The sequence below is a fragment of the Ictalurus furcatus genome, chromosome 17 (genome assembly GCF_023375685.1).
Source record: "Ictalurus furcatus strain D&B chromosome 17, Billie_1.0, whole genome shotgun sequence".
In the NCBI taxonomy this organism is placed as follows: domain Eukaryota; kingdom Metazoa; phylum Chordata; class Actinopteri; order Siluriformes; family Ictaluridae; genus Ictalurus; species Ictalurus furcatus.
Window position 1 is genome coordinate 24,537,575 of NC_071271.1, and position 24,966 is coordinate 24,562,540.

The following is a 24,966-nucleotide window of genomic DNA, read 5'->3' on the forward strand; positions in this document are numbered from 1 at the left end:
AGAGAGAGAGGCGGAGAGACAGAGAGAGAGAGACAGTGAGAGAGAATATTTTGTTCTACATTTAACACCTTATATTTCTTATAGAGCCAAGTAGATCAGACTAGAACCCGACCAGAGGCCAGATTTGAACGAATAAACGCAGTTCAGAAAAAAATACACAACAATAACACACAGAAACAAAGCTCGTCTAGGAGTAGCACAGTTTATTGTGTCAGATAATTATATTAATATTTAACCATTATTTATCTGCGGTTAAATATAATGCTTACACAGTAAGAAGAATGCAGTGAACAAGAGGGACACACACACACACACACACACACACACACACACACCCACACGAGTGGTTTTCCATTGCAGTCTGAAGCTATGCTTGATCATGTGTTGCTTTTCCTTTCATACAGATTAAAAGAAACAGGGAAAAAAAGAGAAACATTTGAACTATTTTCCTGTCAATTCTGTTTTGGATCGTTGTCCTGCAGCAGACCCCCACATTTCAATGAACATTTTTATTTATTTATTTCCTTATTAACATCAATTGTAAAATGTGAGTACATAGTTTCTTTTTTTTTATTTTTATCCCAGACACGTCTGCACCGAACGGCCCGGGTCGGAGTTTCTTTGGAGGAACAGCAGTGTCTGAATGTTGGTGTACACATAAGCAGCTCAGATCAAGTTCACCCACATGTCAATCAAATCATTTCTCAATCCTGCTAGCTTGGCTGGAAGTATTAAAATAACAGCAGCAAACGCGCACACACACACACACACTAACTGCATAGCAATGCATCAGTCAAATATTAGCTTTAGTTCAAAAGGACTTCCAATAAAATATCTAAAAATCTAAATTATATATGAAAATATTTGATCTCCTTTCTCTCAATGATCAGTAGTCGATAATACGCATCTTCAAAAAGACATCTGACTTAATATTCTTTCGTCTAATCTACCTGACTTGTAATCGAACAGTGTAAAGCTTAAAGAGATGCAATGACAGAATATATATATATATATATCTTTATAAATAAAGCATGTAAATCTATAATCGATCGTTTATAATGTATAATCTATAGATCTAGTGCAGCATTTAGACACAGAACAGGAATGTTTGTAGAAACATTACTAAACCATTACTAGTTTAACTTTAGGGGTGTATCGCTAAATAACTTTGGCCCTTATATGTCAAATTGTACGTTCTTGTCTGAACCACACACACACACACACTCTCTCCCTCTTTTCTGCACCGTTTTTGAAATGGTTCCGACACTGGAATGAATGAGAATTTAGGAAGAAGACTCGATTTTGCTGTGTTTTTTGTACTGGAATTGGAGAAATGGTCTGTCCCGGTAATGTTTGTTGGTAAATGAGACCTTTTCGCTGCGCTCCTGTTCGACGCACGTGAATGGAAGAGGGCTTTGGCTGAATCATACGTTCTGATGACGTGTCTTGGCCCAAATCTGCAGAAACTCTGCGGTAATTTTGAAAAAAAAAATAAATAAATAAAAAAAATCGCTAGCTCCTCCGAATATTGCGGGGTTTGCTCGATTGTGTGTTCGTTTCTGCGATCGCGAAATCATGAAATCCTAGAGGGATGACAATTATTCATTTACAAAAGAAGGACATACTTTTTTTCCCCATTTATATCTGTGTTTAATCATGTGGAACGTCCGTGAAACGAGTTAGCTCCTGGTCCTGCGTGTTCCAGCAGCCATATAATCATTCCATCACTTTTTCTTCATGTTAATATGATAGAAAGGGGGGAAAAAAACCAACAAAACAACAACTTATGCTACTGATAAACCTGTAAACGTTCCTGTGGCAGAAAACATACCGCTTTAATATACCCTGTTACAAACCACTTGGACTGGACGCTCCTTCCACTTATTATTATTCTTCGATGGACTTTGATTAATAACCATGCTTGATTATATGTTCTTGGCAAGAAACTTGAATGATTTATTAATTAAACGTGCTACGGAACCAGATTTGATTGAAATAATTAGCGTATTACGTTAACTCTAGTTTGAATTCAATTCGTTTTAACCACAAATCGTGGTCTGTTGAAATGTAACGCTCGGATTTATGCGCTCTCTGACCCGACGCAAGTCCGTCATCCGGGTACAGCTGGGAGGAAAAAAGGATGAAGAGTGAAACTGTAATGGTTCAGATTTTGATCGCATCAAAGTCATAACGTTGACAAATAAAGGCCAAAGTAAAAGGTGTTCTGGATGAAACTACAGTAGACGACTATCACGGCTAGCAGATAATAAGGCAACGCTAGAGATCTTCAACATCCGTTAGGATTCTTAAAAAGAGGAGTTTATCAGTATAAAAATAGACTCCGACTAGAATTTATAGGCAGCATGTTGGTAAATAATGAGACAGTGAGAGCCAGTAGAGGTTATTTTGTGTAAATAAACCAAAGCAGGTCAGTATTATGTCCACCGTGATGGTAAACCCGTTCACATTCATAACACGGCATGACGCTTATTTTTCCCCCCCTTCTTCAATTTTCCATGTATAATGGAGATGGAAAGCAGAACCCTGTCCATTACATTACAGCAGTCTATTTCTGCTCTTTGGGCTTCTCCTCTTGTTTCTCCGTCTCTGCCTCTCCGTCTTGCACTCTGTAGTCTTTCAGAATGGCGTGTGCGGTTTCTTTACCCGTCTTTTTCACCATGGCCTTGACGCCCAGGTTGTCGATGTTGAACGCGGCGACGCCCACGTTAATGGCGGAGTTGACGGCGTGATCGGTGGCCTGCCCTGCTTCAGCCCCATACCTTCACCACATAATCGACATTAGTTAAAAGAAGGTGATTATTATTATTTTTTTTAAGGACAGAAAGGAGCAGAGGAAGATGATGAGCAGCTGAGGAGTGCGGGTTTAAAGCAGTCGATCTAATATACATGCAGTGGTTCATGCATTCCTAGCATCATGAGTGCGTAAAGCATAAACGCCACAGAAAAGCAATGAAATCACACAAACGCTCTTTTTATATGGTGTTTCGATTATTTACAATGATAACTGACAAAGATGTGTAAAGCTGTAGATTTGTACGGTAGCGATATTCACGGATAACCGGATTAAAAGACGGATAAGCCTCACTCAGTACGTTTACATGGACGGCGGTAATCTAATTATTGAGCTTATTCTGAATAAGACGATATTCTGATTAAGGTGTTTACATGAGTCGCTTTTAGAATATTCCTTTCATGTTCCTGTTTTACGTGTTATAGAACATAGATGGATTAACGCCACACGTCATTACGTCACCGCGCCACGCCGTCCGACGTTCCCTCCAGAATTTCACGTATCGACGTACAGTTGGTCTTCGTTATGGAACCGTATACAGTTTTGGGTGTTTTTATTTTTAATTTTACGAACGCTTCAAGCGCGGTTAATTATTTGTCGTGCTGTACGTGCTAATAGACGACTGCTTGAAGCTGTGGGCTGCGTCTCAAACCTACTATACAGCATCTGAGATACATGCATCTCGCCTACTAATAGCAGGTAAGTACGCGGTTTGGGACGCAGCCGTGCTCTCTCGTTTGCCGTCAAACGGTCGAGCGCTGCCGTGTGTGTACGTGTCCTGTCGCAGAATGCGGTGAAAACTCCCACACGACGTTAATAGCGTGATTAAGGTGTGTACGTGTCTGTAACGCATGTCGATAACGCGACTGAAACAGGAATACTCAACACGTCTTAATTCCATCTGTGTTTACTTCGGGTATGACTTTAATCGGATTAAGGTCATCAATAATCTCTGTTTACATGCTAGTTTCTTAATCAGAGTATCGTCTTAATCAGGTTCATATCGGATTATCGTTGTCCGTGTAAACGTACTGACTGTCTCGTGTGTTGTAATTACAGCTGGAGTAGGAGTTTGACTGTTCCCATCCACCATGTGTCACTGACTCTGATGTACATTTAGCTGCTAGTCTTCATTAAAATGAAGCGTGTTTGTGGTGTGGATCGAAAACACGGCCCCGAGCCCAAATGAACATCATCTCTGAGAATACCGTGTACCCTAGAAGCTCTAATAATAAGCTTATTCGTATAATAAAACGCCCTTTCAGGAAGGGCAATGTGACAAAAATATCATATCATGGTTCTATGATACACGTTACGTATCATGATATACAAGTTTGCAAACTGCCAGCAATACAATTGTGTTTTAAAAAATAAAATAAAATAAAAAATAAACAAAACAAAAAGAACTTTTGTTTTAAAAAAAAATGTAAAAGCTATAAAATGGAAAAGAAAAATTATCAATTTATTTATAAAAAAAAAAAGAAGTAATATTTACCACTGAAAAACTTTTTAAAAAATTTAAGTTAAAATGTAAAATCTCTAATTCTATTATTCATAGTCGCAAACATCATTTATTAATTAATAAATATTAAATTATTTCATTAAAAAAATTAGGTAGTTTATATTTGTAGCAAGTATTGATGAGCACAGAAGTCTCATATTGTGAGAAATCTGCATCTCTTCATTTTTTGGCAGCAATATTCAATGAATATACTTGATCTTGTTGCTCACACACACACACACACACACACACACACACACACACACACACACGCACCCTACATTCTATTAAAAACTAATACTGAATTAGAAACTGTAATGAATTTGATTATTGCAAAAAAAAAAAAAAATCAAAAATTAAAAAAAAAAAAAAAAAAAGATGGGAATTTAAACAAACGTTTTCATTCCATTAACTGAGGACGCATCGTGTCCCATCACCGTACCGGTTAGTAGGAGCCACAGCTATCAATCATAACCACTATTAGCCATAGCAGTGCTTGAGATGGTTAAAAATTAGCAAGCGGAATACAATTAGAGCTACTTTTTCTCATTCGGGGGATCTGATATGTTCGCTAGACCCCTGAATCTGTAAACAAATAGAGGGGAGAGATGCATATGTAAGTGGCTTTAATCAGAAATGAAGACGAGACTGTGTGCAAGTGAATCAAGTGTTAAAACAGCAACAGATGAACAAAGTGCTGGTTAGATTAGGATTATAAGATTGTATTTACGTTCTTCATGCATACTGGAGGAAATCGTTATAGTCTATAATAACGACTAGAAAATCAATACTTCCTGAATTTCTTACTCACTTGTGCTTGACGGTGGTGACCGTCTCGGTCGCTACGCTCTTTGTGATGTTCTTGGCTGCGGTTTCCAGGCCTGTCCACATCGTGGCAAATCCTGAACAACATCAGACCAGAAAAAAAAAAAAAAAATATATATATATATATATATATATATATATATATATATATATATATATATATATATATATATATATAACACATAAAAAGGAGAATGTAAGCCTTAATATCTATTACCCTTTACATTTATACATTTTAGTACAAAATATTGTACCCTCCCAACATGACTTCCAGGTGAAATGGAAAATGCTCTATTTTACATTTTGGCCACAAACAAACAAACAAACAATTGATTGATTGATTATTAGATGGTCAGGGGTTTCTTGTCTTTGGGGTTTCCCATCTAGCATTGCATGAAATATGGATAGTAAAAGACTACACGTTATTTCTATTTTTGCAGACTCATTACTCCAAAGTAGGAAAAATTGTCTAAAATATCTGAATACACCACACTTTCAACCTGAACCTAAGCGATCACAGTGCAGTGGCCGAGACAGCTCGCTGTAAACCGTCCGGATCATGCGGCTAGGGCTTCAAAAGGTGGAAAGATGTCAAAGCGGCTGAGGCAGTGCAACGCTCCTCGGCTTTATCGAGGAGATCGGTTTTTGAAATACTGGAATAGAAGAATGACTCTTACTTTCCAACGTGCACTGTATTCGTATCGCCATAGTCAAAGATTCACCATGAAATTTAAGGGAACGGTTTCGGTCACACTTAGTTTCTAGACTCCTACACTCTCTACAGAATAACTAGTTCGGTGGGTTTGAAATAAAACCAACCGAAGATTAAACACAGTGGATTTAATATTACCTTGAACTCCACTTGCAGCTACGACCATGGCCCCGTCTATATTGGATCGTCCGTCCTTGTCTTTCTTCATGGACTCTGGGATCAGTTTAGCGCTGTGTTTCTTTACGTGAGGGGCTAACTCTCTGCCCACATGACCAGCGATGGTGCACAGCCCATCCACTGCAAACATCAAGACTGTTCAGATGCAGTCAAAACAAAGTACTACACTTTCTAATGAACTGGGACGATCAGTGTTGACAAAACTGTGTTTACCCAGAAACTGGCTGACTTTCACAGCTCCTCCTGTGGCTTGCTTGGCTACGTGGAGGCTTTTAGTGACCGTAGGGCTGACTTGGGTTGGCCTGTCATCGGGGGTGATGTGTTCCCTCAGTTTGGATGCTCCTTTTTGGATGGCCTTCCCGGTGTACTCCGCCCCCTTCGCTAATCCCCAGCTCAGCCAGGAAGCTCCTGCGAATGTATTACAACAACCACAGCCATAGCTATTTAGTCACGGGTGTATTGTTACAACGTTAAAGATATGGTGGAGAACATTTACTAGATTAGCCACTTACCACAAATGTAGTCAATTAGCCATGTCTGACAGCCAATATAATGCGAACATGTAAACATGGCCACTCGATTTTTTATTCTTTATCTTTCAAACCACATCCAGCTTTGCAGCCTCAGGAAAGGACACATCATTAATCCATTAGCTAGTCTACCAAGAAAGTGGAAGCTCCAGTGGGCTGCCCTTTCCCATGTTTTGGTCGGATGGAAACGGACACTACTAAAACGTTGTAGTAGACGTAATGCAATAACATATGGTGAGTTAATCAGCTAGTTAAGCTAGTTAAGCTCCACCGGCTTGCCTTCTTCCCAGAGTACATCCTGGTGCCATCTCTTCCCCAGGTAAGTGTCCACATGATGTAAAAGAAAACATGATTCATCAGACCAGTCCACCTTCTTCCACTGCTCCATGGTCCACTTCTGATGCTCATGTTCCCATCGTAGGAGCTTTCGGTGGTGGACAGGGGTCAGCACGGGAACTCTGACCGTAGCTAGCTAGCATGAATTTTTTTTCAGTCATTTTTCTAAACCACAGCTCTTCTGTTGGGATCGGACCAGACGGGCGAGCCTTCTCTCATCATGCGCGGTCAGTGAGCCTTGGATGCCCGTGACCCTGTCGCCGGTTCACTGGTTGTCCTTCTTTGGACCACTTTTGGTAGGGACTAACCGCTGCATACCGAGAACACCCCACAAGACCTGCCATTTTGGAAAGGCTCTGACCTAGTCGTCCAGCCATCACAATTTTGCCCTTATCAAAGTCGCTCAGATCCTTACGCTTGCCCATTTTTCCTGCTTCCAACACGTCAACTTCGAGAACTGACTGTTCACTTGCTGCCTAATAAATATATCCCACCCCTTGACAGGCGTCACTGTATTAAGAGAAAATCAATGTTGTTCAATTCTCCTGTCAGTAGTTTTAATGTTACGGCTGATTGGTGTAGCTCTAGCCTGAAATTAAATTATTTTTAATAATTTTTTAATAATTTTATTTGAAATAAATGTAAAAAGATTTGGCCATGTAAGCTTGTAAGTTAGCTTTAGTTGTTAGCTAGATAAGTTAAGGAGCCCCGGAAATAAACCTTGTATAGGCAAAATGATTTTGGCTTATTGACTTCATAGTTAAAATCAAAACTGGGTTTAAATTTAAAAAAAATAATAATAATAATAAAAAAAATATTTAAAAAATGCAGCAGTGTGCAAAAGTCTTAGGCACATGCAAAGAAAAAAAATAAATAAATAAAAAATAACCCGTAAAGCAAAAGATGATTTCAAAAATTATTCAATTAAAAAGCTTTCTACATGAAGAAAAAAATACTATAAAGAGTCAAATATCAATAAACAATAATAAAAAAAAAAACTATAACTAATGAATAGTTTCAGGTGCCGGTTTATAAGGAAATTAGCTGGTTAGTTTTACTGAGCATCATGGAGAATCTGCCACAGTTCTTCCGGAGACTCTGACTGTCACACTTGCTTCTTGCACGCTGACTTTGCGTATAAACCCAGCCGCTTCCGTACGTTCTTTTTGTATGAAAAGTGGTCCGTTAGGTAATATGTTGCTTCCTTTACTCCCATACAATACTTCCTGAATGTCTCCAGTAACATTATTTTGTAACGTTTGGAAATATAAAATGGTTTTTACAGCCTCAATGATGCAGAAGTCATTAAATAAACATCTTTAACAAAATTTGTACTTGTGTAAAAAAAAAAATAAATAAAAAAAATTTAAAAAAAGGTGTCTTTTGCATAGTGAAAACGTAAAGTACGTCCTCAGGTCTCACCTGTAAGAATCCCATGAGCCACTTTCTCGCTCCACTCTGGAAGTGCGTTCTCCTCCTCAGCAGAGGGCGCCACCTCAGGCACCACTGGCTCTATGGGCACCTTCTGAGGCAGGTTAATAGTGTCTTCTGCTTCCCCAGACGGCTTGGACACACACGATGGTACGAAGCAGTTAAAACATGACATTATGTCCATTACAGCATCACGCAAGTGCAGCCACTAAAAGCAAATGATAACCCAAAAATAAAAAGAAACGGCTTGGGGAAGTGAATCTGCGAACTTGTACAACTTTGCAGTGATAATGTCCTCATTTTCTGTTTTCATTAAACAGCTGTTTGAGGGCTTTGTGCGGTCAGTCAGCAGACGCAGGACATCACACAACGCACTGTTCTTTTCAAAAACAAAGCGAGGGTTTGTAGCTGCACCCACCTTTAAGAAGGACGGTGACGCTCGGTGACGAGCCCTGCTGCACGATGAGACGAACATGCAGGAATGTTTACAAAGTGTGTTCTCAAACAGGAATGTGAGGCATCAGGTAGGACACAATGACGTTATTATACGACGCATCCGCCTACACTCGGTGATAAAACTGACCCAAATCATAACAATGACTTACTGTTGAACTTTCTCGATCTTCTTTTTAGGTCAGACGGATGATGCGGGTAAAACGAAACCCGGCGTTCATGGCAAGGTAATAAAGTATTCCAGCCGACCGAATTAATTCGAAGTTTCCTCCTGCGTTTGTTGTCGTGAAGCCTAGCAGGGAATTGGCAGTTTAAAGCAGCACTAACTCTAGATTCTCGAGCGGGAATATATTTTGAGCCACTGTTTCTATAGAACCCAAGCTACAGAAAGCAGAAAGTACTGCAAGTACCGAATGAATTGTCAAGTGCCTTGCCGTATTTAACCCAAGGACCGAATGTCCTAGCTCGGAAATAGGGGTGTGACGGTATAACACTGTGTGACATAGTACAGACGATGACAATAGCGCGTCTTATTACTCTTATTCATTATACCACACCGGTTCATCATTTTTATCCATTTATAGTTACATTTAACGTTGTGGAACGTCCACGAAACGAGTTCTCACGTTATCACAGCTATAAGTAGATGTCCCCTCACCGACCGGTTTGTTTTTTCCTCTCTTGAAGTTAATAAGAGAACAGAATGCAGTTTGTCATGTTACAGAGAAACTCCGAACCACGTAAACTCGTCCTTCCTGAAGACTTTCCCACGGCGGAAAACATCTACAGTGACCTCTTTACCTCTGACACTGGAGACGCTTTCCAGAAACGTTAACTAAACATCTCCTTACGAAAAGCTTCACCACATCAATAATGTGAGAGTGTTAGCGGTTACGGTAGAAACCTAATACGTTATTGCTTTTGGTCATCAAATTACACAACACCATCTGACCAATCACAATCGAGAAAACGGGTGGAGCTAGCAAAACCATTAGCAACGAGCAACATTGGATATCTAACTCAAGACAAATGAAACCCTAAGTAGGTCGCTGTTTAGTTGTTTACTTTGAAGCGATTGTTTACTTAAATCTGTTCAGCTTTCCATCTCTTACCGCTAACAAATAAATACAGTCATAGTCACAGGTCATAAGTATAAATACAGTACGTCTGGCAGAATCTCCAAACGACTGAGGGACTCGTACACGACTATTACAAAGGTGCAAACATTCACTGACGCTCAAGAAGGCAACACGATACATTAAGAGCCAGGGGGGTGTAAACTTTTGAACAGGATGATCGATGCAAATTATTATTTTGTCTTCTGGGAAACCTGTAATTATCTTATGAAGCTTCTGAACGGCAATACTAAATGAAATTTATATATATATATATATATATATATATATATATATATATATATATATATATATATATATATATATATATATATATATATATATATAAACAAAATAATCATTTACACCGATCATCCTGTTCAAAAGTTTACATCCCCTCAGTCCCTCAGTCGTCTTCAGTGTGAAAAGATGGATCTGAACATCATATAGTCGCTGTTGGGAAGACGTCAAATATGCAGAAGGTGCTGGAGATGTAAAGAACGTGCAGGCCCTGGAGGATTTTTCTGAAGAACAGTGGGCAGTTTAACCGCTCAGGACAAACACGGGAAACATAAAAACAGTCGTGGATCATCCAGGTAACAACACACCGTATTAAGAATGAAACTTTTGAACTGGATCGTTTGTGTAAATTCAGTTATTAATGGTGTCTTGCGGACTATACGTAAACATCTGTTATGTCAACTAGCTTATTCAGGGCAGGACTAAATAAAAATCTCTTATTTTTTCTTTCAACTATTAACATTCTGCAGATTCCGCAAGACGTATGTAAACCTATGACCTCGACTGTATACGACGTATGCTGCTACTTCTGCTAGTCTACAGATATAGATTAATATAGATTAAGCGGTGATGCTATTTATTCCTAGTCGCTAATGTTTGGGTGGAAAAAAATACTAGAAAAAGCCCAGACACAAACGCGGTATCTAATACTCAAGAAAAACGCGCAAATAAAGCTAACTAACATTAGGAAAATATCCTAAAACTAGTTAGTAATGATGAGCAGAGAAAGAAATACAAAATGTTGCTTGAATGTGGTCCATCTCTAAAACTTGCTACCTATTATTATTATTATTATTATTATTATTATTTGAGAAAAGAAGGGAGTCGAGCAGTTACTTGGTGTGGGACCAACTGAGCAAGTTTATTACATTTGGATTTTAATCATATACCGTCCCAGCCCTATTTGGAAGAATTTCAGAAATATTCCACAATTAAATCTGGAGGTTTTGCAGGAAATACAAAGGCACTTGCCATTCAACAATATTACAACCTTCAACCTGGTACCTGGTTAAATAAATCTCTTAACCTCTCGAATACACCCGAAATCTGTGGAAATAGGAGTCGGTGCGTTACTGAAGCAGACAGATGCATTATGATTGTGCAGGTAGACCAAATCATACTCTTTAAATAGAACACCGAACTACGTTTACTGCAAAAAAAAAAAATCCCCCCCAAAAAACAAACAAATTAATATATACAATTCATATGTGACACTGGGGAAGAAGGAATGTTACGGCATTATATGCCGATGTAATAGGAAGGTGGATGAGACTGCTTATTGTTATTATTTTCAAATGGAAAACACTCCAGTAGTGAGACGATAATTAATAATAATAATAATAATAATAATAATAATAATAATAATAATATGCAGCTCCTTCATTTTTAATTTTACTGACCAAATAAGTCACATTCCGGATATCTCGGTTTCTACTGGACCGCAAGATGGAGGCTCGTGAACTCACAAATCAAAGTTCACCAAGATAAAGTCGGTGCAAAATGAACGCGACTGATATCGGAAGCTCATGGCTTTGTTAGGTCATTCATAGGCAGTAAACATCGGCAGGCAAATTTTATTCTTATTTGGACCGCTGCTTTATCGGAGGAAGCAGATACACCCTTTTCACGTGGCTCTGTAGGAGCCTCTGTAGGAACCACCGTAGGAACGAACTGAAAATTCGTAACTGTAAATCTCGGCTCAGCTGTAGATGTTGGGATCCCTGCGTTAAGCAAACAAACAGGCGAAGTTAAATGCTACGATTTTAAGTGAAAAACGCTCAAAAACAGGGACTCGATTCAGGAAAAAAGGAATATATATACACATATATGGGCTCTAACATTGTTAAATTCTGAGATTAACATTATGCTGTACTGTTGCTTATGGATGACATGAAGTTTCCTTAAATCAGCATACTGAGCACACCACAACGTTATCTGAAAGCTCGCTCGCCATATATTGTACTTCGTTATTGTATTACTCTACTCTATCCTCGCCACAAGCATTTCAATGTGTATATGTCCGTGAAAATGATAAATAAACGTGACTTGAGTCAGTAGAGCCGAGTAGATGGAGACCTATAGAAACTCACCTGGACTCTCAGGTCCGTCAGGTGAGACAGGACGTCCTGGAAGAGGACACGCTCTGACTGGGGCAGTTCAGAGGACAGCACCACGCCGACGTAGTAGCCTGGAGAGGGAGCCATCAAATCAGGGAACATGTAGACTCCTGTGCTACAGAGCAGGACTGGAGAGTCAGTGGCCATGAGGGGATAAAGCCAGTCACACACCTGGAATCGGCACAAAAACACCTCGGTCAGTCATCTTCACATGGACATGGACCGGAGTGATCAATATGGCAGAAATATCACAGTGAAAGACAAATGAAACAGCTGACACAAAGCACCCAATGGTAAATGGTCTGCAGTTATATAGACCCTTTTAACCTTGGCAGTTCTACAAAGCGCTTTACACGGTTTCTCGTTCACCCGTTCACTCACACACCGATAACAGCAGGGCTGCCACGCAAGGCGCTAGCATACCACTGGGGAGCAACTTGATCAATCGTCCAATCGGTTACAGAAATGTAAAAAATATCATTTCAGGACAGACGATAGGAATCACAGTATATAGTTTTAGCTGGCTAACAAACTGCCAACAAAAGACTTAAACAAACAAACAAACAAAAAAAAAAACTAGACAATAACACAGCTGAAACATGTGCAGTTCTGCCCAGATGTGGCAAGGAGACCAAAAAACAACAACAACAAAAAAACCCATGCAGCTCCACAGTATCCATGTCACCCCATCCATCACGTGACTACATTTAATTAAAATACAGGACGTTGCATTAGAGATTGCACTCTGAATGTGATGACCTGAAGCACAGTCCCTCTTTCAGACTTCCTGTCCGGGAGAAAGTTCACGTCCCTCTTCAGGACGCTCGGCTCTCCCGAGCTTTAGGACATGACACAGAGACCTTTAACACCAAGCTCGTTTCTGGCATAAGTGCACCGTTTAAGAATAAACACATTTCACCACAGTCTTTATTTGTATCTGAAACAAATGTTCGGTGCGGAGTAAGAGGATGTGGAGTTATTAGATCGAGGAGGTGGGGCTGCATGATTACGGCTACGGTGAATATCGACATCACGAATATCGATCGCAATTATTCGCATAGTTCACATAGAGTTTAGGGTGTGAAAAGCATTTTATTCAGTTACCCTTAAGAATAAGGGTGCTCCTTAGTCAAATGAATCAAGTACTGCACTTCGTTCATTTATCTTCCGTAAGCACTTTGTCCCGGTCAAGGTCGTGGTGGATCCGGAGTCTGTCCCAGGAATGCTGTGCGTGAGGCAGGGAATACCACCTGGATGGACAATTTAGAGTCGTCGATCAACCTGCGGGCATGTGACTGGAAGGCAGGAGGAAACCGAACAACCCGGAGGAAACCCATACGGATACGCAGAGAAGATGTAACACTACACAGATGGCAACTGGAGATCTAACCTTAACCCTAACCTCAACAAACAAACAAACAAACAAACAAGTAAATAAATATATGCCTAAGTAAATATTTAAATAAAAACAAGTAAGAAAATAAATACATGGCTAGATAAATGGATGAACAAATAAATACATGGCCCAGTAAATGTTTAAATGAAGAGATAAACAAACAAACAAGTAAATAAATAAATAAATAAATAAATAAATACATGGCTAAATGAATGTTCAAACAAACAAAAATAAATACATGTATAGATAAATGGATAAACAAATAAATACATGGCCAAATAAATGTTTAAACAAACAAACTAGTAAATAAATAAATATATGGCTATATAAACGTTTAAACAAATAAATACATGCCCAATTAAATGTTTAAACAAACAAGTAAATAAATAAATACATGGCTATATAAATGTTCAAACAAACAAAAATAAATACATGTATAGATAAATGGATAAACAAATAAATACATGGCCCTGTATATGTTTAAACAAAGAAATAAACAAACAAACAAGTAAATAAATAAATAAATACACGGCTAAATGAACATTTAAACAAACAAGTAAGAAAATAAATACATGGCTATATAAATGTTCAAACAAACAAAAATACATGTATAGATAAATGGATAAACAAATAAATACATGCCCAATTAAATATTTAGACAAACAAACAAGTAAATAAATAAATATATGGCTAAATGAATGTTTAAACAATTACAACTATAATAAATAAATTAAAATAAATAATAAGATAGATAAAATGATTTATTTTTATCTTATTTAACAGCGTGCTTGTGATTTGATGCAACAATACCGAAGGTTAAAATAAAAAAAATTTAAAAAAGCAATAGTAAAAATCAAAAAGTAACTTCAAGATGATCAGATTAACTCCGCGACATCAAGGCTGAATACGTTACAGCAACTGTTTTGTTTGTGTGTGTGTGTGTGTGTGTGTGTGTGTGTGTGTGTGTGTGTGCAGTTTATCAGATTATTTTGTACATGTAAACACACCCATCTCCTTCCGTACCACGTACACCAGTCACGAGAACGAAACGTGCTCAGCGTATTGTGTGGAGAATTTATAACGCACAGGCGGATACTGAAGAGACATAATCAAATACGGAGGAACTTCTTCCAGGCTGTTCGTAAACACTCCCGATATCCTGAATTTCATCTGGAAAGTATTTTAAGTGTTTCAGCAGACACACAAATCTCTTACACAACTTGTTTCCACAAATGACTAAATAGATTCATTTTTTCCATCTGTGTGGCTTTCTCTCATTTAACATTTACAACGTTACACTCGTCCACACAGCTTGCTGTCGTCTTTATCTCTTCCGACATGACGACATCGCACGCCTTTCCTAACCCTGAGGTCATGCGAGGACATCCTGACGAATACACGCTCAGGTGACGGTTAGGACAGATGGACAGGGGAAGAACTGATTAACTAAGCCTGCAATATCATGTGCTGATGTTTGTGAAAGCGGGCGAAAGGGCGGAACTAGTCCGGTCTGAATGACTGCAATCCGATAAAGTGCATTAGCTCCCGAGTCATTCGTTGATCATTTAACGAGATAACAGCACCAGGACACGTGCCGATATCGAACGTAAATGCCTCCTCAACCTACAGTCCCTTCCGGAAGGCCAGCTCTTTAGTTCCTGCTCTACGCTGAAGACATCTGGGATTGAGATCGACAGATGAATACGAGATGACGGAGCAGAATTTCACCCATCATTTCCTAGATGCGTTAAACAACGTAGAATATCACCAAACTGTAGGTTTCCTATTTTGTGATGCTTTTCCAGACGCGTACTGCAGCTTCTTTTAGTTGTTTGTGTCTCGCTTCAGTCTCCTCTTCAGGAGGTGAAATGTTGCTCAGTTAGGTGAAGGTCTGGTGATTGACTTGGCCAGTCTAAAACCTTCCACTTGGGGTTCAGTGTCTCGCCCAAGGACACTTCGGCATGCGGAGTCACGTGGGCCGGGAATCGAACCGCCAACCCTACGATTAGTGGACAACCCGCTCTACCACCTGAGCCACAGCCGCCTACTATTAAACGCTCACAAAACGAAAAACGGGTGCTTTAGAATACCCGTTCAAAGATATACTTGAGCGTCCGAGCGATAAAACCTCGACTGTACACACTACCTGGGAAAAAAAGACAGGCTTTGATAACTTACTTGTAGGAAGGCAGGTGGCCTGGTGGGCAGCGTCTCCGAACGGTCGTTGGTGAACTTCACGATGCGCAGGTATCCTGGGTAAGAGGGTGCGCTCACGTGTCCATCAGGGCTGACGAAAAAGATCTGGACGCCGTTGGGCAGGAAAAACAGCTCCTCTCCTTCTTCCCCCAGGATCTGTGACGAGGTGCTCGAGCTGGACGTGTGGCTGTAGAACTCATCCCTGACTAAAGACAGCTCTCCTGCAGCTGTTCCATATGAAATACTGACGTGTCCATCGGCGGCTTGCGGGGAGTACGCAGGTGGTCGTTCGGTGCCTGCAGGTTGGCTGTTGGAGAACAGGACCGTGGGTGGTGGTGATCTCATTGGGAGTGTAGGGTAGAGGTTCTGAGAAGACGCCCCGTTGCCTGGTCTGCTCGGAGCAGAAGGAGGAGCTGAAGGAACCAGGATGTTCTCCAGGGCTGTTAACCGAGACATGATGTTGTTCAGAGTCTCCTGCATCTTCTGCTGCATCTGCCGTGCAGAATCCCACTGAGTGCCCACGCACTCGTCTCCCTGCGTGGGCACGCTGAGCCCTCTGAGAAGGTGCTGACGTCCCCGACAGTAAAGCTCCAAAGCCTCTGTCTTGCGCCCCGCCTCGTCCACAGAAAGAGCCTTGGTAATGCACTCGAACGCCCGTTCATAGCTGTCATTGATCACCTGCAGTCTGGCTCTGTTGAAGCGATCCTGATTCGATTTCTCCATGCCCTGTGAGTAAAGTTTATAGAAAACAAATATAAGTAACCAAGAACACATTCGAAATACAGAATTCGTGGCACATGAGTGTTGCGAGTTTAAATTTTCATAGTATAATAACCTAATCTGAAAATATCGTAGCTTCCATGGTTTCAAGGTATTACCTAACCGACCATTTAAAGAGGAAACAATCTGGGAATGATCAAATCCCCTAACTGATTGACTAATTCTTTCTTAGAAAGGTATTTTTGAGAATGACTTTTCCATAAACTCTTACACTGTCAGTGTTCATCACATTGTCATTAGAACCTGAAAGAGACTGTGGACTTTCTTTATAATCATACAGGTGCCAATAATTTTGAAACCAGTGTTTTATAGAGGGTAAAAAAAAATAAAAAATAAAAAAATAGTTTTTTGTTTTAATGCTTAAATAAAAATAATATTATATCCGCATACATGTGTAAACTCAAACTGCCCTTCATTAGTAGTATTAACAGTGTTATCAATTGGCATGTAATGAGGAAGCGTTTTCCGCCCGTATTCAGATACAATCCCGCCTCCAACGCTATGATTGGCTAAAACTATCCTCCACCTGCGCTGGGATTGGCTATGAGCTCAAAGCGATCAAACTACTATCGCGGAACTTAGCGGAAAACGGTTGGGTTAAAAAAAAAAATCTTTTCAGAATGTTTACAGTAGCTATGTTCAAGCTAATATTGCTCAGAAACACAGCTGGACAGCTAACACACACATAAGTTCACATTTATTAAATGATACGCGAGTCAGTGGCGTTGTAAAATCCTGTAAATAACGCCAAAATTGAGTCATGTAATGTTAACTTTAAAATGGAGACCTACATGCTAAATGAACGTAGCTCATTCTTAATATTATGTTAGTTACCCGGATATTTTGGATTGACATTGAATTCGGAGACGTTTTAATCCTGGACGTGGAGGAAAATAAAACACGTATAATATGTTAAACAGTTAACGTGAATGTAAAATTAAGTTACTAGCTTGCTCAGTAAGCCATGTAACTAACACTTGCATAACTAGCCCACTGCTGGCCTATATTACACCTTAGTTACTAATACGCGATATAACATATATTACCACAGAGTTTACATGGATAACTTACCAAAAGAAACGAGCTGGTGTACAGAAGTGAAGCTGGGCAGGTACGGTAAATAAGTGTCAGTTTATTCCAGTCCCTCTGTGTGTTTGACAGTTTGTGAGTCCAGGATTCAGTGTTGCTGCCTTTTACATCACCGTCCTACACATATTCACGAAGCTACAAACCATGTAATAACGAACTTGGGGAATTGATATGAGCTGTAGATCGTAGAGTCTGCGTGCATCCGCTTAACTTCCGCATAGAATGTGCTGGATTGGCTGGTTGTCTCATGGTCTGACCAATCAGAAAGCAGTAGAAGGAAATTAACGCACTGACTGCCTGCAATAATAATAATAATAATAATAATAATAATAATAATAATAATAATAAGGTATAATGTATATATTGTTTAACACATACTACTACTACTGCTACTACTACTACTACTACTAATAATAATAATAATAATGTATATATTGTTATTTAACACGTAAATATTAACAACAACAACAACAACAACAATAATAATAATAATAATAATAATATATTGTTATTTAACACCTATTTATTATTATTATTATTATTATTATTATTATTATTATTATTATTATTATTATTATTTAACCTGGTAAATTATAAACAAATATGTAATGTGGTACAAAAGTAGATTTTGAAACCCAGCTTACTGCTTGTCATTTAGTTATTATTAAAGTACTGACAATACTTCCAATACTTTCAGGAAAGTGTTTTTTGTTGTTGTTGTTGTTGTTGTTGTTGTTGTTGTTGTTGTTTGTTTGTTTGGGTTTTTTTTTTTTTTACATAATTTATTACAGCATTGAATTTACATCATCATGTCACTCAGTGTCATTGCTGATCACAGTCTCTTCATAGGATTTGTGAAGAAACTGGTTGGATTGCAAATTTTCCCAGCTTCATAGATAATAATGTTCTAAAAAAAAAAAAAAAAAAAACCACTAAAAATCTAACACTAAGACATAGATGATTTCTTTTGGTGCCCATATAGCAGCTGACTAAAAACAGTGGTCAAAATACTACTTAAATACCCATTATCATCTAGTAGATCAGGCTGTGAAGCCTGGCCCTCGCGTCTGTTAATTAGGAAAATCTCGACTGTAATTAGTTGTGTATCAGCAGTTAGCAGTGTAGGCGTGAGGTGTATGGTTTCCAAAGAATATGATATGGTCACATGGTACTAATCAGGATCAAATTTCTTTACACAGAAACGTACAGAATATTACTGTACCTAAATAATGAATGGTCATTACGTGTCCTTTCCTGCAGCTTTCCTTTTCCATACAAGACTGGTAGGCTGATCAATAGTGTTGAGTTCTTGCAGTGTATTTCTGCAGTCTGTACACACTAACAGTGATTAGTGTAATTCTGAGTGATATCACCGTTCATCACACTGCAGTGAAACTCTGAAACGAGGTGAAGTTGCAGTACAGACAGTAAACAGTTACTGTTTCATCATTTGTAGTTACAAACAGATAAATAAGTGCACACACATCCCGAGGGTGTGTGCTATCTCCAGACACACGTCCTGGGGCAAAGAGCAGGAACACACACACACACACACACACACACACACACACACACACACACACAAGGAAACCTAGCAACAGTCAAAACCTAATATGACAAAAAATGTTCAAAGCCCACACAACAGCATGTCTTAATAAACACATATTCAGCAACTATAGAGAAAGTTTCAGGAAATGGAAATTTAATAACCAGTGTTGACTAAGCTTACAGTCACATCCAGAATTATTGGCATCCTGCATGAGAATGTGGAAGAAATAAATAAAATGCATAATATTTATCCATCCATCTATCCATCTTCTATACCGCTTATCCTTTTCAGGGTCACGGGGAAACCTGGAGCCTATCCCAGGGAGCATGGGGCACAAGGCGGGGTACACCCTGGACAGGGTGCCAATCCATCGCAGGGCACAATCACACACACACTCACACACCCATTCATACACTACGGACACTTTGGACACGCCAATCAGCCTACCATGCATGTCTTTGGACTGGGGGAGGAAACCGGAGTACCCGGAGGAAACCCCCGCAGCACGGGGAGAACATGCAAACTCCACACACAGAACAGTGGCGGGATTCGGACCCCTGACCCTGGAGGTGTGAGGCGAACGTGTTAGCCATTAAGGCACTGTGCACCCGTGCATAATATTTATACTGAATAAAATGTATATTACACACAAAAATGGAGAAAGTATTTAGTTTTCCTCTAAAAACAATCAAATAAAATTTAAAAAAAGGGGGCCCTATGCCAACAAAAATCTATCATGAACGATATCTAAAATAAACCCATAAAAATTTAATAAAAATAAATTATTATTATTATTATTATTATTATTATTATTATTATTATTATTATTATTATTATATGTGACTGGAACTGTAACATGGCCAGACAGAATAAAGTTATATGTTCGCTACATAATTATATAATAAAAATAATCAATAGTGAATTTTTTTTTTTGCATAAATCAATACATCAGTACATAAAAGTACAATCATTTTTTGTAATTAAATACAAAATCAAAATATGAAAAGAGATTCTGAAATAAAAGTGAGTCCAATTATTGTTTGCTTTCAGAAGACCTTAGGTTACACAGTTGAACCTGAATGGAGGTTTTTAAATATTAACTACATTCTGTAAGATTAGTGAAAATAATAATATGTAAGACATTTGGATGACTGCAAGCTGGAAAAAGCAAAACCCAAAAAAAAAAAAAAAAAAAAAAATGAAAGAGTTTTTTCCCCCCTCACATATGTTAACCAGACCCTGTGCATTTAAAAACAGTCTGTTTTCTGTCCGTCACCACACTGTTTTTATTCTCCCTTCAATAACCATCAAGCACATAAAAAAGCTGCGTCACCAGTCGAGAAAGCAGAGAAAATGGGAGTCTACATTTAGAACTGCAAACTGAAAACCTAACTCATGCAGTGACACTTTAACATCCCAAAACACGAAGCTATAAATGAATAAAATGAAGTTGTTTCTCACGTGTGCTGCAGGGAACACGTTCATCCCTGCACTGTACTGGTGTCCTGGATGAAAACGTTGCATTACGGTATACTCTGGTGAGTACAGCTCTATTGAAAGGAACACCCTGAAACCCACATTAAATATATTTATACTGAAATATTTGTGATGTAATTAGTATTGTCATTCTTCCTATGAGTTGTCAGAGCACTGACATGACAAGGGGGCCGGTGTTATTACTCGTATAGTCACACGAGTGTTTAACAGTAGAGCATATTTCAACAATCTCAAACACACGGGATTTCCAGCAATGTTCAATATCACATCTACGTTTACATTTATTCATTTAGCGGACGCTTTTCTCCAGAGCGACTTACAAACGAGGAAATGCGAGCAAAGCGATATATCAGGCGGAGAACAATACGAGTCATGCTACCGTGCAAGATTTATAATTGAGTTCTAGAAGAAGCAAAGTGCGCAGAGTCGAGGTGAAGAGCCAGAGTAAAGTTTTTTTTGTTTTGTTTTTTGGTGGGTCGTTAGCTGTTTTTTGAAGATGGTGAGAGATTCTGAGGTCCGGATTGAGGTCGGACGTTCATTCCACCACTGAGGAACAGTTAGCGTGAAGGTTCTGGAAAGGGATCTTGGGCCACGTTGAGTAGGCAGTACTAAGCGTCGGTCGTTAACCGATCGCAGATCGCGTGAGGGAACGTAAGCCTTCAGGAGAGAGTTGAGGTAGGGCGGTGCTGATCCAGACAAGGTCTTGTACGTGAGCATCAAGGCCTTGAATTTGATACGGGCGGCTACAGGAAGCCAGTGCAGGGAGATGAAGAGGGGTGTGAGACGGGTTCTTTTGGGCCGGTTGAAGACGAGGCGTGCTGCTGCATTCTGAATCATCTGAAGGGGTTCGATGGAGCTGGCCGGGATGCCCGAGAGTAGCTGTGTAGCCTGTTCTGTGAGATAGAGTTTCTTAATGAGAAATCCAACCGGAATTATTGGAGAAACTGTTAGACTCAAAGTTAAGACTCAAAATGCTGAGCTAGTTATGACAAGCACGATGATGTCGGCCATATTAGCATCAAAAGTTGAAGCTTTGCAAGCTGATCTGTTTGAGCCGAGTGTACTGATGAGGACATGAGAGAGCTGGACAGACTAAAAGACTAAAGCGCTGCTGCATCACTCTGTTTAGGTAGAGATGAAGTGAGGGCTCATGCTGCGTCCTAGATCACTCGGTGGGAAGTGGGAAGCCTGAAACTCCTGCCTGATTATTTTTTGAGCTTTTTGCATTCAAGCTACAAAGTGCGAAAATAAACCAAACATGGATGCCTCCATGAAGACAGGTGCTACATTAGCATATAAACTGCACAAATAACTTTAGTGAGGATGAGTTTATGACATTTACTTTCTCAGCACAGCAAACAGTATGGTGAGCGTTATAGATTTGACCTGTTGATCTATTTATAATACTAAAAACTCTTTTACCGTAGACTACTGTAGTGATATTTTATTTTCTGTCTGCGTACTGTAAATTGTGAACGGACAGGATGTCATATGCTGACCTCAGGTTTTCCGGCTTTCCGGAGTACGAATTCCAAGCTGAGGTGGCGTTTCCTTTATTTTATCCCAGAGGATGGAAAGAGTGACAAACTTCAGTTGAATGCAGTTGAATGCAGCATAAACTGCACCGCATGTCGAACAACATTGTGGGTAATGTAAGATTGTATTAGGGAAATAAATATTAAACATCATATGTTAATTATAAAGATTAATAGGCCTATACAAGTCACTCATTGTGGATTTTCCCCTCGTGATCAGCGTTACTATGCATGCCTGTGGTTCACAAATTAATCAACAGATGGCGCCATAGCTACGGACTAACTGAATGGATTAAAGCGCTTCTTATAATAGATTTCTCAAACTGTTTTTAACCCCAGTGTCTCAGTAAAGCCTGGGTTAATCAGTTACTAAGAGTAATAACATGATTGACACGGTGCTAAATATGTGTTGTAAGATTTGTAAAAAAAATTTAATGATTAATATTTGTACCATATTACATTACAGCGTTTGGCAGACGTTCTTATCTAGATCGACTTATAATTATCTCACTTTATACAACTGAGCAGTTGATAATATACAAGGAATAAAATACTAGGAGGCATAAATAATCAATACCGAATGGTGCGCTGAAGCAGAGTTACCGTTACCCACTCTGAACCCACTACACTCACCTCACACTGTTGTGTATTCGCACTTTATGTAGTCCTGTGCACTGTTTTATGTCGCAATACGGTCCAGGAGAAATTCTATTTCATTCCAATGCATGCAAGCAGTATTAAGGAATGATAATATAAACTCACTTCACTTGACAGAAGCTGAATATTTTCCTACAACAACACATCCTGACATGTTTTATTCCTCTCACACTCTACCACAGCAATTTCTCAACATTTACATTGAAACTAAATCTATTAAAGTATGACACATTATCCTTTTTTAGCTGTGATTTTAACCTTGTGGAACATCTGTGGAAAAAAAAAAAAACCCCAAGCAGTTCATTCCTGACATCACTTGCATTATAACAGCTATAAAGAGTCATTCCTCACCAGCGTCTTCTTTCTTCCTCATCAAGTGAACAACGTAAAAAGAGCAAAAAGCAAAAAATCGTCCGACCCAAAGACTTTCCTCTGGCGGAAAATTTAAAGCGACTGAAAGTTTTATCTCTGATGGTTAAAAACCACTGACACTGGAGACTGCTTCCATAAATGCTAAATAAACATCATCTCAAAGAAAACTTCACAGCAACAATTACACAATTACTGTACGTGGGGCATCCTCCATACAAGTCATATGAACTTTGTTACTATAGAAACGTTGATTATCTTCTTACAATGGCACCTGTCGAGTTTTGTGATATATTAGGCAGTTAGTGAGCAGTTCTCAAATTTGATGTCTTCAAAACAGGAAAAATGGGCGAGTGTAAGGATCTGAGCGACTTTAACAACGGCCAAATTGTGATGCGTTGACGACCGGGTCAGGGCATCTCCAAAAATGGCAATGTCTTGTGGGGTGTTCCAGGTACGCAGTGGTTACAACTATCATTGTTAACTGTTTGAAAATTGAATGATATTATCTAAAAACAAAACAAAACAAAAAAATCAACAGAAAAAAACACTGTTCACTTTAGATTTTCAAAAATAAAATGTCAGTACGTTCTGATAAATTAAACCCAGCTGCTCATAATGTGGTCTCGATAGACAATATGTCTTTCTCTGCTGAGTTTATATCATTTATAAGCTAGTTATTGAGATTAAAGAGTCGCTTAATGAGAAACAGTCAGACGGAACTGTATTAAATCAAGCAGTACCCTGCGTTTAGAGGATATTTCAGTTCTGTGTTTGGACTTTCTAATCATCCCAGACTTTTGTTAATATAAATTTGAACTGACCCTCTAAATTGTAGGCCTAAATGCCTACATGTTTCAACTCTAGGCTCAAAACTTTGAAGTCCTGTTTATGGAAACGGTTCTTCAGCCATAAATAGGTCAAATTGTATTTTTATTCTCCACCATTTAAGAGCTCTGAAGAAACCTGAGACTGTATTGGAATCCATTCAGTAGGTAAGACAAGTCCCCTAAAAAAAACTCTCCCAAAAACAAATGACGTACCGCCGCCGTCCGTGTCTACATCTGCTGAGTGTAAAAGTCAGCCCATATGAAGGACTTGTGTTCCGCATTAGCTATGCTATCTGTCAATAATACGCTGAACAAAATGCCTCAAAGACGAAGCAAGTTCAACTGCACGTGCGGTGCATTTACTATGGGAGAACACATGGAAGGAGTTGACGTTTCATCATGTCCTGAAGGGGCCACGAAGAAAAAACATAAAATCCTCTTCTATACATCGTCGTAAATTCGGCATATGTTGCATTACAATTAAATGACATCATACCCCGAGGCTCCAGTTTAATCCCCTGAGTGAAATGTGGGAGATTATTAAAGGAATGCTCATAAAATCCAGGGGAGATCTCTGAGTAGAACATTGCATGACAAATCTTGAGCTGTGGATGGATGGATGGATGGATGGATGGATATGATAGATGGTTAGATAAAATGTATGGATGGATAGATTTTATGGATAGATAGATAAGGAATAGACTGATGGATGGATGAACACAATAGATGGATGGTGGATGGATAATTATGAAGGATGGA

At 39.1% G+C, this 24,966-nt stretch overlaps 1 protein-coding gene across 2 annotated transcripts; it reads right to left on the reverse strand.

The window, feature by feature from the left end:
• Window positions 1-186: 186 nt before the first annotated feature.
• Window positions 187-17,913, reverse strand: spartb (spartin b). 2 transcript variants are annotated; one of them, XM_053647111.1, is made up of 8 exons: window positions 17,753-17,912; window positions 15,884-16,627; window positions 12,283-12,480; window positions 8,316-8,457; window positions 6,241-6,435; window positions 5,989-6,147; window positions 5,125-5,215; window positions 187-2,780 (listed from the first exon to the last, which is right to left on the reverse strand). In XM_053647111.1, the coding sequence occupies exons 2-8, from the start codon at window positions 16,622-16,624 to the stop codon at window positions 2,567-2,569; spliced, it is 1,740 nt and encodes a 579-aa protein (XP_053503086.1). In that variant the 5' UTR covers window positions 16,625-16,627; window positions 17,753-17,912; the 3' UTR covers window positions 187-2,566. The 2 variants fall into 2 exon arrangements, with proteins under 2 accessions (XP_053503086.1, XP_053503087.1); XM_053647112.1 differs by lacking the exon at window positions 187-2,780 and adding an exon at window positions 2,787-4,898 and having other exon boundaries at window positions 17,753-17,913.
• Between the last annotated feature and the right edge of the window lie 7,053 nt (window positions 17,914-24,966).